This window comes from Cyphomyrmex costatus, unplaced genomic scaffold (genome assembly GCF_001594065.2).
Source record: "Cyphomyrmex costatus isolate MS0001 unplaced genomic scaffold, Ccosl1.0 scaffold579, whole genome shotgun sequence".
NCBI classification, from domain to species: Eukaryota; Metazoa; Arthropoda; class Insecta; order Hymenoptera; family Formicidae; genus Cyphomyrmex; species Cyphomyrmex costatus.
Window position 1 is genome coordinate 56,281 of NW_017279970.1, and position 16,417 is coordinate 72,697.

Below are 16,417 nucleotides of genomic sequence, written 5' to 3' on the forward strand. Positions count from 1 at the left end.
AATTTTATTCAATTTTTATTTTATGATTTTTATTATTTACTAACAGTATTTTCTGCATAACAATATTATACATGTTAAATATAGGTATTCAACATTTCAAATAAGTTTTTATAAGATTATTAAAAGAATGATTGAAAAATCTTTTTATTGTTAACAATATGTGTGAATAAGAAATAAAATAAGATTAATCTTAACGAATTAATGATAAAAATGTTGTCAGAATATTTTTGATAAATACTGTTACGCGCAGGAAGATTGTATGAAAATCACAGGAAGAACATCAGAAGATCGCAGGAAATTCAGGAAGAACGTAGGAAGATCGATCGCACACTGAGAAAAAAATCCACATTTTATTTTATTAACACAAGAATATAAATAGAATATATGCAAAATATATTGCATATATTCTATATATGCAATATATTTTCTTTGTCTACATTCTTTGTCGAATAATATTTGATTGGATATTAAGATGAATCGGAAAAATCATTCTTTTTTATCCGATTACATGCAACATCCAATAAAATCATGCATTTATTCGACAAAACTTTATTGGAACTTATGCATGTCTGATTTATAATTATACTTAAGAATTACCATGAAAATTTGATAATGTTGGAATATACCAGAACTATTATCTGGAATTATTAAAATTCTTATATACAAGGCTGGGCATGTATTTAAAATACTTTTATTTAAAACACAGTTTTCGCAATAAAAGTAGATTTTATATTTTATATTTCAGCGATGTACATGAAAGTATTACGTATTTTGTATTTAAAATTGAAAGATTGAAAGCTTTATGTACTTCGTAATTTAAATAATAACAAAATCTTCAATATCTTAGTATTTAAAATACAAACATACATACTTTCAATCTTTCTTTATTAATACTGAAATACAAAATACACGATACAATTGTCTTACAATTACCGTTTTCAAATAAAAGTATTTTAAATACATGCCCAGCCCTGCTTATATATACGTTGATCGCAAGAAACGTTCGAACAAATAGCTCTAGAGCGAGTGCCATATTGGATTAATGGTAAGAATTATGTAAATGGTAAAAAAATCTTAGTCGATAATATATAGATCGGTAATGTAGACATCTTTACGATCCCTTTAAAAAGCTGCAATAAGAGAATTTAGAAATATTTGTGTTATAGCTTTTTTTCGCTTTTAAACGCAAAAAATATTTCGCTATAGTGAGAAACATAAATGCTTATAGATTCCAAAACCGCAAAATTTTATTATCGGATCTTATTATAGAATCAATTTGCAATACTACAAACAAAAAAACACAATACCGGTCGACTCGGCTGAATATCTTTTTTGTCATTATAGCAGTATTTTAGAAAAATGTGTAGCAGCATTTTAGAAAAATAGTTTCAAAACGATATAATCAAGTTTAATGCCATTTACACCATTTACAGAGAAAAAAATTGGGAAATTTAACGATACATTTTTGTTGATTATTTTATTAATAATTTTGACATAGTTCTCTCTTAAAGTTCAAATGTTGGAGCGAAGCGATCGATAAGCGTTCGCGTGTTCTCCGCGTCTTTAGGCCATATTTTTAGATAAAAATGAAATATTATCTTGACTTTTGTTGATGAATATATATTATATAGAATAGACATTCTTCAATACATTGGCAGTATAAATTCCAGTTTCAGTTATACTTTATAATTCGGACTTTTGAGCAGCAAACTGCCTTTTTAGACCACTGTGCTACGTCCCGCTGCAGTATAACGTTACTTACTCCACCGTTGCGACCTTGCGGTTAATTAAAAGCGTTCTCACGCCTGCCTGCATCGCGCACCTCTTGGATCCGTGATGCGGTCGCGGTCCTTTTTATGATCTCTCGTTCCGCCCTGGATTTTTTTCTCACGAGTCACGATGAGACGCGGCATGCATACACGATTTACACACGGTTCGAATTTACAATACGACTGATCGAAATTTCAAGAAAGCGGATGTACGAAAGAAGAAATATCACAGTCGTGTATTGAGAAGCTGACAAAAACGAATGTCTTCATATTAATTCATTTTTTTTTACATAATGGTTCTTGTACACTCTCTTGTCCATTTTTAATCCGAGATTAATGTAGAATAATATTAATGTTGGTTTAATTTACTTTTTATATTTTCTTTTAGTTATTTAAAAATTAAAAAAAGATAAAGAATAAATTAATTCGAGATTAATTTTCATTGGTAGAAATAAGCATCAGCCAATGATATAAATCTTCGTTTTTTAATCTCTTTTTCATTATCCATTAATTAATAATAACGAATAATATTAATTAATAATCTGCTTTACGCGTGTATTATCATATTAATCCAAAAATGCTTGCGGAAAGTTCCATATACGATTGTTATGTCTTTGCATCCTGAGAAAATTTATTAAGAAGCGCAGAAATATTTAAGATTATAATAATATCAAAACGCCTGCAAATTACACTTAAATAATCTCGAATAACTCGGAAAATGTTTAAACATATATAAATGCCATTTAAACACGTCGCGACAGATGATCGTTAAAGGAAGAAAAGCGATGAGCACGTGGGATTCGTTTAAACCTCCTGAAGAGCTTAAGATCGAGATCTCCGCCGGCGCCATGCTGGCGGCGATTTCGGTTGGGGATTATTCCAAACAACGATTCCTCACGTCGTTCTATGTGCGTATAATCGTCTCGGCCGGCCGTAAAGGTACTGTTACTACTCAAATTATAATAGAATCGTCTTTTCTTCTTCATTTTTATATACCTAAGAGATAACGATTTGAAAAATCTGTTATATCTGAGAAATTCATTTTTGTCACAAAATAGATTATACCTTCTTCTATGATATTATTAATTATGTTAACAGAAATCGATAAATAATTTATTACTTTCGTTACTATCTACAATTAAACTAATTTGATCAATCAATATGTTAAATGGATATCTTGGAATACCATATTTTAACTCTAACATTATGTATTCTAACTTTTTGCGATTCTTTATCGAGATAGATATAATTTTTGCAATAATACTCCGTATTTTTTAAACAAAGCATAAATAATAAAATGTACTTTTAAGATTTTCATAAAATTTTCAATTATTTAATGCTATCGTAATTTTATTTACTAGTAAAACATAGATATATTAATGTGATTATCTTATCTTTATATATTTATATATACCATATATACCCATAATGTATATTTATACATTTCAATTTTTTCACATTGACGTCGAAATTGTTAATAAAATTAATCGGGCAATAAAGCTCGAGAATGTACCGTTTTTACTTTGAGAAACAGATTCCCTACGGTCCATACGCGACGCGTCACCGACTCTAACGGTAACGTTGATTCGTCCAAAACGTCGTTTCCTCATATACAAGTTGAACGTATCGAGTTGTATTTTATTTATATCGTTGTGAGCGATAACGGTATATGCGTTTCGGTGGTTCGTTTCATGAATAAATTATTTTAACTGTCGTGTCACAAGACAGTAACATTTTTTTTTGTAACTATGACAAATTTTTAACTATCATATAGAAACAATCTACTTATTATTTGATTTATTCTTGGAGCTACAAAACTATTTTTACTTTAATCAAACTATCATAACTTATTATTAGTTTATAACAATCGAATTCATACATTTTACAGCGTTATTTTATGGAAATATTTTATAAAATGAACAATATTTAAATATTATAAAATGAAAGCAAATCTTGACTTAATCCATATATTTGAATATCAAATGTTTGACTTAATGTTAAAATCTAATACAATATTTATCTAATATCAAAATAATAGAATAAAATATATGTTTTACAAAAAAACGAATTTTAGTTTTTGATTCAGCGAATCCTTATTTTTGTCAATCACTGATAATACATACATAGTAGAGCGAAAAGAATTTTGTCAGTAAAAAAGTGAAATTTTGAATAGTGTCTGGATAGTAAACTGATGTTAAAGACGTTATTTCGATGTTAAAATGATGACAAATAATGTCAGCCTGTTACTTGAGTAATTTTGCGGTTGCATCTAGAAAAAATCCGCGGCCTGTGGCGGCATAGTTAAACGTCGCATTTACGTTGTGTGCCTTAGATAATAAACGTTTGTAGCACCACGAAGCGGTACAATCGTGAGATTATTATTTCTTTGAAAGAAATATTTAGTGTCTCTCTTTGTCTATATTTGAGCCAGTATAGATTTTGAATTAGGAATTTAAAACTTAACCCGTAAGGGTGGATGTGTATAGACATAAAAGATAGACCTATTATATATGTCTATGAGTGGATGTTGTAATTAACTGTTCAACCGCATTCACCTAAAGATCTATCTAGTTGATACTAATTAAAAATAACATCAATCTTATAATCTTGTGCTCAACAATAATATAAATATCACATGACGTTTCATAATAAATACATTTTTGTGTTTATCGGTATAACATTAATGTCTTTAAAACGTATTTTTAATTGGTGTATATCAATTTGTGTGTATCAATTGAACATTATCAAACTTCACTTTGAATTTATAAATCTAGATCTAAGTTTTTGAATTTTTTCTTGTTTTCGCAAAATTGGTTGTCCGAAACAAATGAATTTTGTAGGACTTGCAAAAATCGATTATTGATAGTGTTTTTGAATTATAACTTCAAAGACACTTTTAATCTGAATTTTACTCACCATGAGGAACATTTGCTTCAGCTTCAGTTACAAGTCCTTTCTCGGCTCGTCCGATAATCTCCACGTTTCATTAAAATCGAGCAGACTGTCCTCGAGAGACCGGACAAGTAAAAAAAATTATAAATACCGAAAAAGAGAATATTAAAATTGGGGCCACGATTCACTCTTTCGCTTCCTTAAACACCGTTCATGTCACTGCACCGGATGTTGAGTGGGGTCGAGCACCTCCGTCCTCGCAGGTAGATGTCCAGAGGTTGACTGTAGAATCGTAAGTAACCGCTCTGTGCTTGGGCAGCCAGCCGGGGCGAAAGAGGGGATCTTTCTTTCTCTTTCTTCCTTTCTAGTCAGGGATACCGATGGCCCCTATTCTGTTTTTAAACCTTTTTCCGCGTATTGGTGGAAACAGAAGACAATAACTTGATGTCAATAAAAAGGGTAAACCTCTGCTAAAACCAGCTAAAACTCCCTTTTGCAAATAGATCGTACGGATTGGAAAACGCAGAGAACACTTGAAATTTTTTTTCTACTAGACAACCGAAAGAAAATATATGTATAGGGACCTGTGTAGAAAACATTATCCCTCTTAAATAAAAGCTTTGAAATTAATTTGAATAAAACATTTATCTTATTATATAAGTTCTATTGTTATAGAGTTGTTATAAAATTAGAAATCAAGGAATTCGCAAAATTTTTTAGAAAGTTAAAATTCTTAGTTTTTAAAGAAGTTTAATACGTGTATATCACATGTACAGTTTTGAAATACTACCAATTCAACTATTAAATAGAAGCAATGTCAGCAATGTTAACAGTAATTTACACTGACTGCATTCAGCAAAAGGTTCATTTTGTAACTATTAGAAGTTTTCTTTATTGAGATAGGATTATTCCTCTAGATCTAAAAACACAATTCAATCAGCGCGAAGAAAACTTCTAATAGTTGCAAATAAAAATATAAATAAACATTCATCGCGTTAAACGCGATTATGTTAAATTACTTTCTCACAATAAAATATTTAATAATTTCCAAATTAGGAAAAAAATTAAGAAATTATTATTGAAAGCACCAGAGAAACTCATGAAATTTTATCTGGAAATTAGAGAAAAGTTATGGAATTTTAGGATAAGATTTGTGACACCGATTAAAATTGGAGAAAAAATGCGAGTTTTACAGTACATGAAAAAATATTAAATATTCAATAAATAATAAAAATTTTTTTATGGGATTTTTGAATTTACTGAGATCATGTAAATATATAAATTTGTTAAATATATTCAACTAAAAGCAATATATTTTTAAATACAATCTAACAGATTTATATGTTTACATATAATCTCAGGAAATTATTATATCATATTAAATTACTCTTATACATAGCTTTATCAATTAAATTTTTTGGAAAAATTTTAAGAATTGAATCAAGCAAATAATATCAAATTTATCGTAATTACCAAAAATCCTAGATCTTAAAATAAAGATTACATTCTTAGAGCATGAATCATCTTGAACAAAAATCTTAATAAAAAAACAACAAAATAGATATAGATAATCTATGCTACTATTAAGGTAAATGTACCGGTTATTGGACAGTTAAGGAATTGCACGACGAAATCATTTATTTAAACTTCAGAAACATTAAAATTTTAGTTTATTACACATGCTTAGTAAGAATGGATGTTTTCTGAAACTAAATTCCTCCATTATCAAATATGTTATTTGCGTTTATTATAAATGGTATTTAGTCATAAATATAATATGATTCAAATGTCCGAATTATTGGACAAAAAATGTGACGTGTCTCTGTGTTCACAAAAGTATGACCCAACTATTGGACAAATAATAAGCAATTTTCTTATTATAGAAGAGAATCGCATTTTACTTACTTATCAATCAAGATTGTTCAAAAAAGTTTATCGAAATTGCAATTAGTGAAGTTTTATATAAAGTTTTATATGTAATATATACAAAATATGTTTGCAGTAGACAAGGTACGCTAAGGAATGTCCAATAATTGATACACGCATATGTGTAAATGTCCTAATAAATGGACGATTGTCCATAAAAGAAATTTTTTTTACAAAAGTATAATTTTTAATATGAATAAATTATATAATACTTAATTTCTAAATAATATGAAAAATTGCTTAAAAATTTATTTAGAGTAACACATATCATCAAAAGCTTAATATTTAAAATTGTCACAATTTGTCCAACAATTGGGTCGTGTCCACGAACTGGTACATTTACCTTATATTCTATAATTATATTTTTTTATGAAAAATGAGAAATAATTGATAGGTTAAACCAAGCAACATTAACACTTCAATCATTATAGAAAATAAATTTTGTAAAACTTACAATATATAGATTTCACTTATTTTAAAAATAATGTATCTCAGCATTTGTTATAATGTAATTCATAATACTATATATTCAAAAACACATTTTCATATTACGGGCATTTGCAAGCTGTTTTTGATATTCTAATATTTTTGTAACATACATAGAACATATACAGAATGTTGCAAATCAATAATTGCGAAAATATGACGTGAGTTTGCCAAGTGTACGATTTGATAACAGCGTAGTTAGTAATATTAATTATCTCGAGTAACAGCAAATTCGGTTGACAAAAATACTACAATATAAATTAAATTAGTATATATAGTTTACATGCAGAATTATAGTATAAAATAAAATATCCAGTTTACAAAGGAACGTGCTATATATTGCAAAATTAATACAAAAAAACTAACGTTACCAACCAAAAGATTACGTTTGTAATGGATGATCAAATCTTAGAATCCCATGGATTCTATACTCGATTTGGGCCAAAAATCGATGAAGACACAAAATATCTCGAAAACAATCTAACTGAGCCCAATAAAATTCTGGACTCAAAGTATTGGTAGCTGATCGGATGGTATTTTCCAAATCCTATAACTTTTATTTAAAATATTTTTTTCAAAAATGCATTGTTCTTGAGATATTTTGCATCAAAGTCAAAATAGCCAAATATGTTTCTTTGTGTCGGGTACAGAATCCATATAGAATTCTAAGATTTAACATCTAGAATATTTTTAATGTGATGTTTCGACTGCCCATATAGCATAGCGGCACATGCAAAATGCCAAAAAAGTGCTTTTATGCAGTTTTTTTAGCGCTTTGTTAACGCTTTTTAGGCGCTGTGTTACTTGGGTGGTAACGTTAGTTTTTTTTTTTTATATCATTTTTGCAATGTAGTAGGTTTACTTGTCAGTGAAATATTACACATATTTTGCCAAACACGTTAATTTAAGCTAAATATATTTTACTAACTTTCAAGTTTCATTATATAATTTTAGTTATACAATTTTGGTACATTCCATGGCAGCTTCAATTTATATGCGACTGTATAAATCAACCGAATTCGTTATAACTTCTCGTCTCTTTTCTTTAAAATATTGGACAACTGTTTTATATATTTTAGCATACATTACAGTATAAGTCAGTATTAAACTAAATGATCTTACTGATTTAAATATGGTAAAAAAAAAATTAAAAAATCACGAAGAATAATTGTTTAATCGTCGAATTTAATGGAATTAACATGTGTATCTATGTGTCCACCACGGTAAGAACCACGCTTCTTTTTTTGCTTCTCATGTCGAAACTTCTTGCCCTTTGTAAACTTCAACACTTCATTAGCGCGTTCCCCCCATGATCCTTTTGCACCTTTCTGTACAGGAAAAAAAATAAATATTAAACATTTTTAGATTTTTCTTAAAAATTAAAAGATTATATCTTTTTGTGATAAAAATCCTGATTTTTCCCTCACCTTTATATACATCTTTATTATTAATCATCAAAAGTGATTTTTTTATTTTGGGATGGGGCTGTGATATCAAAGGATTTTCTTTTATCGAAACCACCCTTAAAAGTTCCTCTATCATTACTCTCATTGTTTCCCCACGATTTTCTGGGTCCATCATTATCCCTATTGTTTCCGCCCCAAGATTTTCTGCCATCAAAACCACCTCTACCACCACCTCTACCACCACCTCTACCACCACCTCTACCACCACGACCGCCTCTAAAACCACCGCGACCACCGCGACCACCCCTATCATTATCATTGTTCCAATGTCCAGCATTATCACTACTGTTGCTCCAACGCCCACCCCGATCGCCGCCGCGTCCACCTCTAAAACCGCCACGACCACCCTCGGCATGTCCTCCTCGGAAATTACCCCTACCGCCTCTAAATCCACCCTTAAATCCACCTCGTTCCGAGTTTTCTTTTTTAAAACTGTTATCATCATCTTCATCCTAAAACAAAAGAGGAATAGGTCAATCGCCCATATTAAAAGCATGTTATTACAAAGCAATTCACATTTTTTTTCTTGCTTTTATTTGTTTTAGATTTTATAAAATTTTAAATTTGGATAAATTTGGTGAATGCACGGAAACATGGTCTCAAGCAGGGTCTCAAGCTTTTGTAAAAAGGGCGAGTGACCTAAGCCTCTTGGACGGTTTCCAAGCATTTACCTTTGCTTCAAACGAATTATTAGCCAACTTAGGGTCCAATTTGATGTCCTCGCTTTTCACACGCTGATATGTACGATTTTTCTGCAGCTAAATAAAAATAGGTGATAAAAAAAAATATTTGTATCATATCTCGATAAATGCACGTCTAAGGTAAATGTATCAGTTAGGTTTAATTTTCTATTAGGTTAACTTGTTAAGCTTGATTTAATGTTTCACTCAATAAGCTTCACCCATGACATCATCACAGATGAAACTCGTTAGATTAAGCCTAACCACAAGTTAACCAAAAAAATGGAAAACCTGACGTTAGTGAACATGACATTATTAGACGCGAACCGATAAAAAATTGAAATACTAAACCTTTAATACATACTACTCTAAATAAATTCATTATTTATAAAAATTTAATAATTAATTTATTCTGAAACATACATATCATTGAAAGCTTAATATTTTTTATTTTTATCATTTCATTCAATAATTGAATCATGTCTATGAACCGATATTTATCTTAATTGTTACTTAAACATAGCAGTAAACGCTGCATTCAGAAATTGAACAAGAGAACATTGACTGAATAGACAATTAAATTAGTTATACAATTCTCAAACTTTTTATTGAGTAACTTGTGCAAGAAAATTTTAAATATATTCATTGATTACTTTTCATTCAGTTTAGCCAATTTTTCATTCAAAATGTTATTGTATTTTAAACTGTATTTTATATAAAGACTTCATACACATATACAATGCATGCAAAAGTTTCTGGCTAGTGACATTTTGTACACTAATTTATATATACATATACACAAACATATATACCTGTATATATATATATATATATATACACACCTTATTTCCATTGAAGCTACTATTAGCTTTTGTAAAGTTGCCATAGTTATTTTTTGCAACTTTTGCTGGTGTTTTTTCTTCATCATTATCAGTGTGTTTTCTTTTTTGTCCCTTGTCGATATAAGCTAGTGAGTGAATTTTTTCTTTATTGGAATCATTGGAATCTGAATCAGATTCGCTCGAGGATTTTTTTTTGACAATTGTCTTGACCGATGCTGTTGTCGGTGTCTCATCTTCTGAATCATCTGAATCTTCACTAGAAGATTCTTCTTTCTTCGGTCTTTTAATCATCATTTTTGATACTGCCGTTGTCGTTGGTTTCTCATCTTCATCGGATTCATCGTCTGACTCCTCGCTTGACGAATCTTTCTTCTTTTCAGAATCTTTTTTCTTTACAGAACTAATTTTATTAGTACTTCGATTATCAATAATTGGCGTTTTATTAAGCGCCACTTTTGTTACTGTCATTGCTGTTGGTTTTTCTTCTTCATCAGATTCATCATCAGATTCCTCACTTGATGAATCTTTCTTTTTTACAGAATTAATTTTATTAACAGTACTCTGTTTAGCAAAAGCTGGTTTTTTAGTCGGAGGTTTTTCATCTTCGCTGCTTTCTTCGCTGGAGGAAGATTTTGTTTTCTTAGTAGCGACTGCTGAAGTTGATTTCTTAGTGCTAACTAGAGCAGGTTTTTTAACAGGCTGCTCTTCTTCGCTATCATCACTATCTTCACTTGAAGATTCTTTCTTGTTAGTTACTTTTACTGGTGCAGCTGGTTTATTGACAGCTACTTTTTTGGACGTTTCTTCATCACTGCTTTCTTCACTTGATGACGACTCTGATTTTTTAACTGCTTTTGCTGGCGTCGGCTTACTCTGATTTTGTGTATTCAAAGTTACAATTGCTTTTGTTGTGATTGTTTTAGGTTCGTCTTCACTGCTCTCTTCCTCGCTTGAAGAAGAATCTTTTTGCTTAGCAGTAGCTAAGAAAATTGGTTTTTTAACAGACTGCTCTTCCTCACTGCTATCATCACTAGAAGATTCTTCCATAGCAGTTTGTTTTGCTGATACTAAAGATTTACTGATAACTGATTTTTTCTGTATATTGTCATTCAATGCACCCACATTATAGCCTTTGTTCCTATTTTGCTGAACTGATGTTGCTGATTTTTGTTTTTTTAATTCTGTTTTTAAAGCTGCATTTGTTAAGGGTGTGGATGTCTTAATTGTTGACTGTTTGGTAGTTTTTAAATTTACCATTTGAACATTAGGATTGTCTGAAGATGAATCACTGGAAGTTGAATCAGATGAATTATCCATTGATTGAACTGCTTTTAATACTGCCTTTGCTGCTATGAGGGTATCAGATTTGGCTTTGTCATTTGTTTTTTGTTGTAGCACAGTTTTTGTTTGAACTTTTGGTGGTTCTTTATCAGTAGAACTCGCATCAGAACTTTCTTCTTGCATAACAGAAGCCTTTGCATTTTCTTTCTTTGCTACTTCTTGATCTTGTGCTTCATCTTCACTAGAATCATCTTCCTCAGAAGATTCTGCTATCTTTTTAAGAGCCACTGTCTCAACTCCTTTACCATTGATTTGAGTATTTGTTTCTGTTTCCTCTTCACTTTTCGAGCTACAATCTGAACTGCTTTCCTCAGTTATTTGTGTAGCTAATGTATGTGGGATCTTTTTAGGAGAGTTCTTTTGGAAATACTTAAATACTTCCATTAACATTGGACATTCTCTTCGCAGGAGAGGCTGAAATATAAAAGCATCGATAAAGCAATTATTGTTAATTGTATGTAATATTTAAGAATTTTAGGATGTTAAAATAAAAATTACAACATACAGATAGTATGGAATAATCGAGAATGATCATATTAGGTGTGTTGCCCACGTGGTGTTAACGAGTATGGCGTCTGGCGGTACTTAAGTACCGCATGGCGCGTGGCGTTCAGCCATTCTTGCAACTTACCGGTTTAGTCTTCTTCTGGAAAACGACCGCCAGCGATGTATCCTTCTTTAGCAAATAGTTATACACGAGACCAGCTAATAACAATTCGTCAGCGTTGTCCATGGTACCAGATACGTATGCAAGTGAAGAAGCCAATAAACTTACGAAAATCGCTTTCGCAACCTCCTCACACGTTGGCTTCGTTACTCAAGTGGCAAAATAGCTACTTGCTTTTCCTGTGGCCTTCGTGGCGCTGCTGTTGTTTATAACTGCAATATATACTTTAAGCGGGGAGCACAGACTTTTGCATAACGCATAAAGCATGTGCATAATGAATTTCATTGGTCCATTTTCTTATGCATGAGTCAATGGACCAATCAAATTCTTTATGTATATGGTTTATGCGTTATGCAAAAGTCTGTGCTCCCCGCTTTAGGGTATATCCACACAACCTGCATAGCTGCATAAACATATGCTGGATTCACACTGCATACGATTTTCGTCGTTTTGCAACCAATAAGAAAAACCGTATCATCGATACAAAGCAAAAATTTGTTTCCTGATTGGTTGCAGAGTCGTCGTACGACGAAACTCGGTAGGCTGCATTCCGTTTCTAGCATATGCGCGCATGTTATATAATAGCCTGGTTTACATCGTGAAAGAATTGGTACGCGTATTAAATGTGTTTCATGCGTTTACGGGTACGGTCGAGTTGCCACTATGAAACTTCGAAGCGTTTCTTGATTGGTTAATTTGTAAAATTCTTTCTTCTGATTGGTTAATCAAACGCTTCGAAGCATTCGTAGTGGCAACTCGACCGCACCCTACATCGCCATTTGTATCATTTGATATGCGTATCAGTTTAGTACGATACTGGCCTGGTTTACATCGTGCACTTGATACGCGTACTAACTAGTTACTTTCTATTGAATTATCTTAATTTCAGCGATATATGTAAATGTATACACAATAAACGAATTTATGTTAAACATTTTGATGCGTATTGTATCAATTTTATACATCTTTCTTTAAATACATTGCTAAAATTAAGATAATTTAATAGAAAGTAACCAGTTAGTATGCGTATCAAGTGCCCGATGTAAACCAGGTCACTCCTGCTTGATACGCTCGTACCAAAATAATCCGACAACGTTTACATCGCGTGCGTACTAAATGTTTAGTACGAATTTGATACAAATATAGTACCTGATACGCGTATCAAGTGCACGATGTAAAGAAACGTATACGAAAGTCTAGGGAAATACTACAGTATACGTTACGTATACTATAGTATTTCTCTACACTTTCGTATACGTTTCTTTTCAAGAATAGAGCCCCTGGCCAATGAGCATCACGTATACCATAGGGGAATGCGCGCATATGCGTGAAACGGAACGCAGCCATATGCATAAAGAAAATTATCCAATCGCATTTCTCTTAAGGCGGAATCCATAGACGTTGCTTAGGCGTTGATAAGGTACGGATACATGTTCGTAAATTAGATCATTTTATACTTTATCACAAATTTGAAAAAGTAAAGTGTAAAGTATAAAATGATCTAATTTACAAACATTCGTACCTTATCCGAAGCCATTCTTCGTTTATTTTCCTAATATTTATTGCAATAAATAATATTTTCATAATGAAACGACGGACATATTGTACGCTTTCTCGATTTTGTCGCTTGCTGCTTGCCGTTCGTTCGGTTCAACTTCAACGAACTGCGGCAAAATGTATTTTGCGCCGGAAGTGCGTCATCTAGCTTACATAAAATTCTTAACCAATAGTAACGAATTGCTGCTGCAGCGTGCTGCGCATGAAAAAGTACCTTAAGCCTTAAGCCATAAGGAATGGACGAATCATAGTCGATTATTCTCCTCGAATTCAGGTGCTTTTTCATGCGCAGCACGCTGCAGCAGCAATTCGTTACTATTGGTTAAGGATTTTATGTAAGCTAGATGACGCACTTCCGGCGCAAAATACATTTTGCCGCAGTTCGTTGAAGTTGAACCGAACGAACAGCAAGCAGCAAGCGGCAAAATCGAGAAAGCGTACAATATGTCCGTCGTTTCATTATGAAAATATTATTTATTGCAATAAATATTAGGAAAATAAACGAAAAATGGCTTCGGATAAGGTACGGATACATGTTTGTAAATTAGATCATTTTATACTTTACCACAAATTTGAAAAAGTAAAGTATAAAATGATCTAATTTACAAACATTCGTACCTTATCCGAAGCCATTCTTCGTTAATTTTCCTAATATTTATTGCAATAAATAATATTGCCTCGATTTTGCCGCTTGCTGCTTGCTGTTCGTTCGGTTCAACGAACTGCGGCAAAATGTATTTTGCGCCGGAAGTGCGTCATCTAGCTTACATAAAATTCTTAACCAATAGTAACGAATTGCTGCTGCAGCGTGCTGCGCATGAAAAAGTACCTTTCGACTGTAATTGGTTAATTTCTTACAGCTTAGGGCTTAAAACACGTATTGTAGATCCGGGGTAATGCATAACGCATAAGAGAATCAATCAATCACAATATTAAGCGGGGAGCACAGACTTTTGCATAACGCATAAACCATATACATAAAGAATTTGATTGGTCCATTGACTCATGCATAAGAAAATGGGCCAATGAAATTCCTTATGCACATGCTTTATGCGTTATGCAAAAGTGTGTGCTCCCCGCTTAAGACTACTATCTCTATTCTCTATGGTCGAGCGTCAGCATGAAAAGCCAGCTTATTGCGCGTAAATGGTCGAATTTGATTGGTCGAATCTGATTGATCGTCGTTTCTTTTCAAAATTTATAATCCGGTACGTGCTCGTGGTGTCAATTGTCGGTTTGATTTTCCGACGATTTTTTTTGTGATTTAACTGTTTTGCAGCATGACAGAGACTCAACAGAAGACTAAGTGCATTACTTTGAAAGGTTCTGCCGAGTTGGTCACGCAATATCTGCGTAAGTATACGATTTTATGAGTCAATTTTAAACTTTAGATACGTTTAACCTTTCTCTGATTGCTACCTTTCGTTGTAGGCTATGGGGTCAATAGTATACTCTATCAAAGAGGGATATATCCACCAGAGACTTTCACGCCCTCCGAACATTTTGGTTTATTCATCTTCACATCCACGGATGAAAAGATCACGTCCTTCTTAAATACTGTGCTGGGACAAATTGAAGAATGGCTCGTCCAGCGTAAGGTGCATAAAATCACGCTTGTTATAACAAACGTCAATACAAAAGAAGTGCTAGAAAAGTGGGATTTCAAGGTTGATTACGAAGATCAGAAGATGAATGGAATAGATAGTACAATGAAGGGTGATTTGCTTGAAGTAGGGACGAAAGATGTAAAAACTATACAGAAAGAAATACGCGAAGTAATACGTCAGATCACAGGTAATTTAAAACAACTCATACGTTTTTTATAAATAAAACATGACACATTTCAGGTGGCATAAAACACTTCAGCGATATTGTTGTAACACTGAATATTTATGCTATTGAATTTAAAACGTTCAAATTGTAATACGAAGTATTTTTACAGGTACTGTGAGCTTCTTGCCACTCTTGGATTGTTTGTGTTCCTTTGATATACTTATATATACAGTACCTGACTGTAACATTCCCAACCAGTGGGACGAAACTCAGCCAGTTTTTATTGCAAATAGTCAAGAGGTACAACTTAGATCATTTTCAACTTCTTTACATAAAATGGATACTGTAGTTAGTTACAAAAATACCTGAGCCTATATTTATCTTTTTATATGTAATGTTTGTAAATACAATTTTATTTCAACTACATATGTGTTAACCACCATTACCAAAGATTGCTGTATTGTTTCATACAGGTTAGTGATTAAATAATGTAGAAATACTTTCTCATAGACGACGCATCCATATTAAAACACATCAAGTATGTTAATTAAAATATTACATTTATTAATGTTTGCAATTAGTATGTCAGGTATTTTTATGTGACAAATATATATATATATATAATATATATATATATATATAAACCAACATATTTTAAATGTGAGAAAAGTACTAAAAGAAAAATATATACAATTAAACATGTTAATTACTATTAGATCTTTTAATAATACAAATTTAAAAAATTAAGTTATCTATTAAAATTTATAATTATAATTTTTGTTTCTTTTTTTTTTTGGACTATTTTAGATTTTAATTCTAAATGTAGTTTTAAGACTAGTTTTGTAAAACAAAAATAAAAATGTATAGGAATTATAGAAAAAAAAGGATAAGGAAACACAGGGAACACTGACAAGAGAATCTTGGCAGATTTTATTAAAACATAATTGATTTTTACATTTAAACACAAGAATTACATTTGCTTACTTGATAAAGCATGAGATGCGACTAGAATAAAGTA

At 31.6% G+C, this 16,417-nt stretch overlaps 2 protein-coding genes across 3 annotated transcripts; one reads left to right on the plus strand and one right to left on the minus strand.

The window, feature by feature from the left end:
* Nucleotides 1-7,410: 7,410 nt before the first annotated feature.
* Nopp140 (nucleolar and coiled-body phosphoprotein 1) lies at nt 7,411-12,168 on the minus strand. Of its 2 annotated transcripts, none has more exons than XM_018546694.1 (4): nt 12,034-12,168; nt 10,062-11,816; nt 9,211-9,297; nt 7,411-8,401 (listed from the first exon to the last, which is right to left on the minus strand). In XM_018546694.1, the coding sequence occupies exons 1-4, from the start codon at nt 12,133-12,135 to the stop codon at nt 8,246-8,248; spliced, it is 2,100 nt and encodes a 699-aa protein (XP_018402196.1). In that variant the 5' UTR covers nt 12,136-12,168; the 3' UTR covers nt 7,411-8,245. The 2 variants fall into 2 exon arrangements, with proteins under 2 accessions (XP_018402196.1, XP_018402195.1); XM_018546693.1 differs by lacking the exon at nt 9,211-9,297 and adding an exon at nt 8,501-8,991 and having other exon boundaries at nt 8,320-8,401.
* A 2,671-nt stretch (nt 12,169-14,839) lies between these two features.
* Nucleotides 14,840-15,808, plus strand: mad2 (mitotic arrest deficient 2). The gene is made up of 3 exons (XM_018546696.1): nt 14,840-14,979; nt 15,058-15,420; nt 15,569-15,808. Exons 1-3 carry the CDS (start codon nt 14,907-14,909, stop codon nt 15,766-15,768), a joined length of 636 nt encoding a protein of 211 aa, XP_018402198.1. The 5' UTR covers nt 14,840-14,906; the 3' UTR covers nt 15,769-15,808.
* The last annotated feature ends 609 nt before the right edge of the window (nt 15,809-16,417 follow it).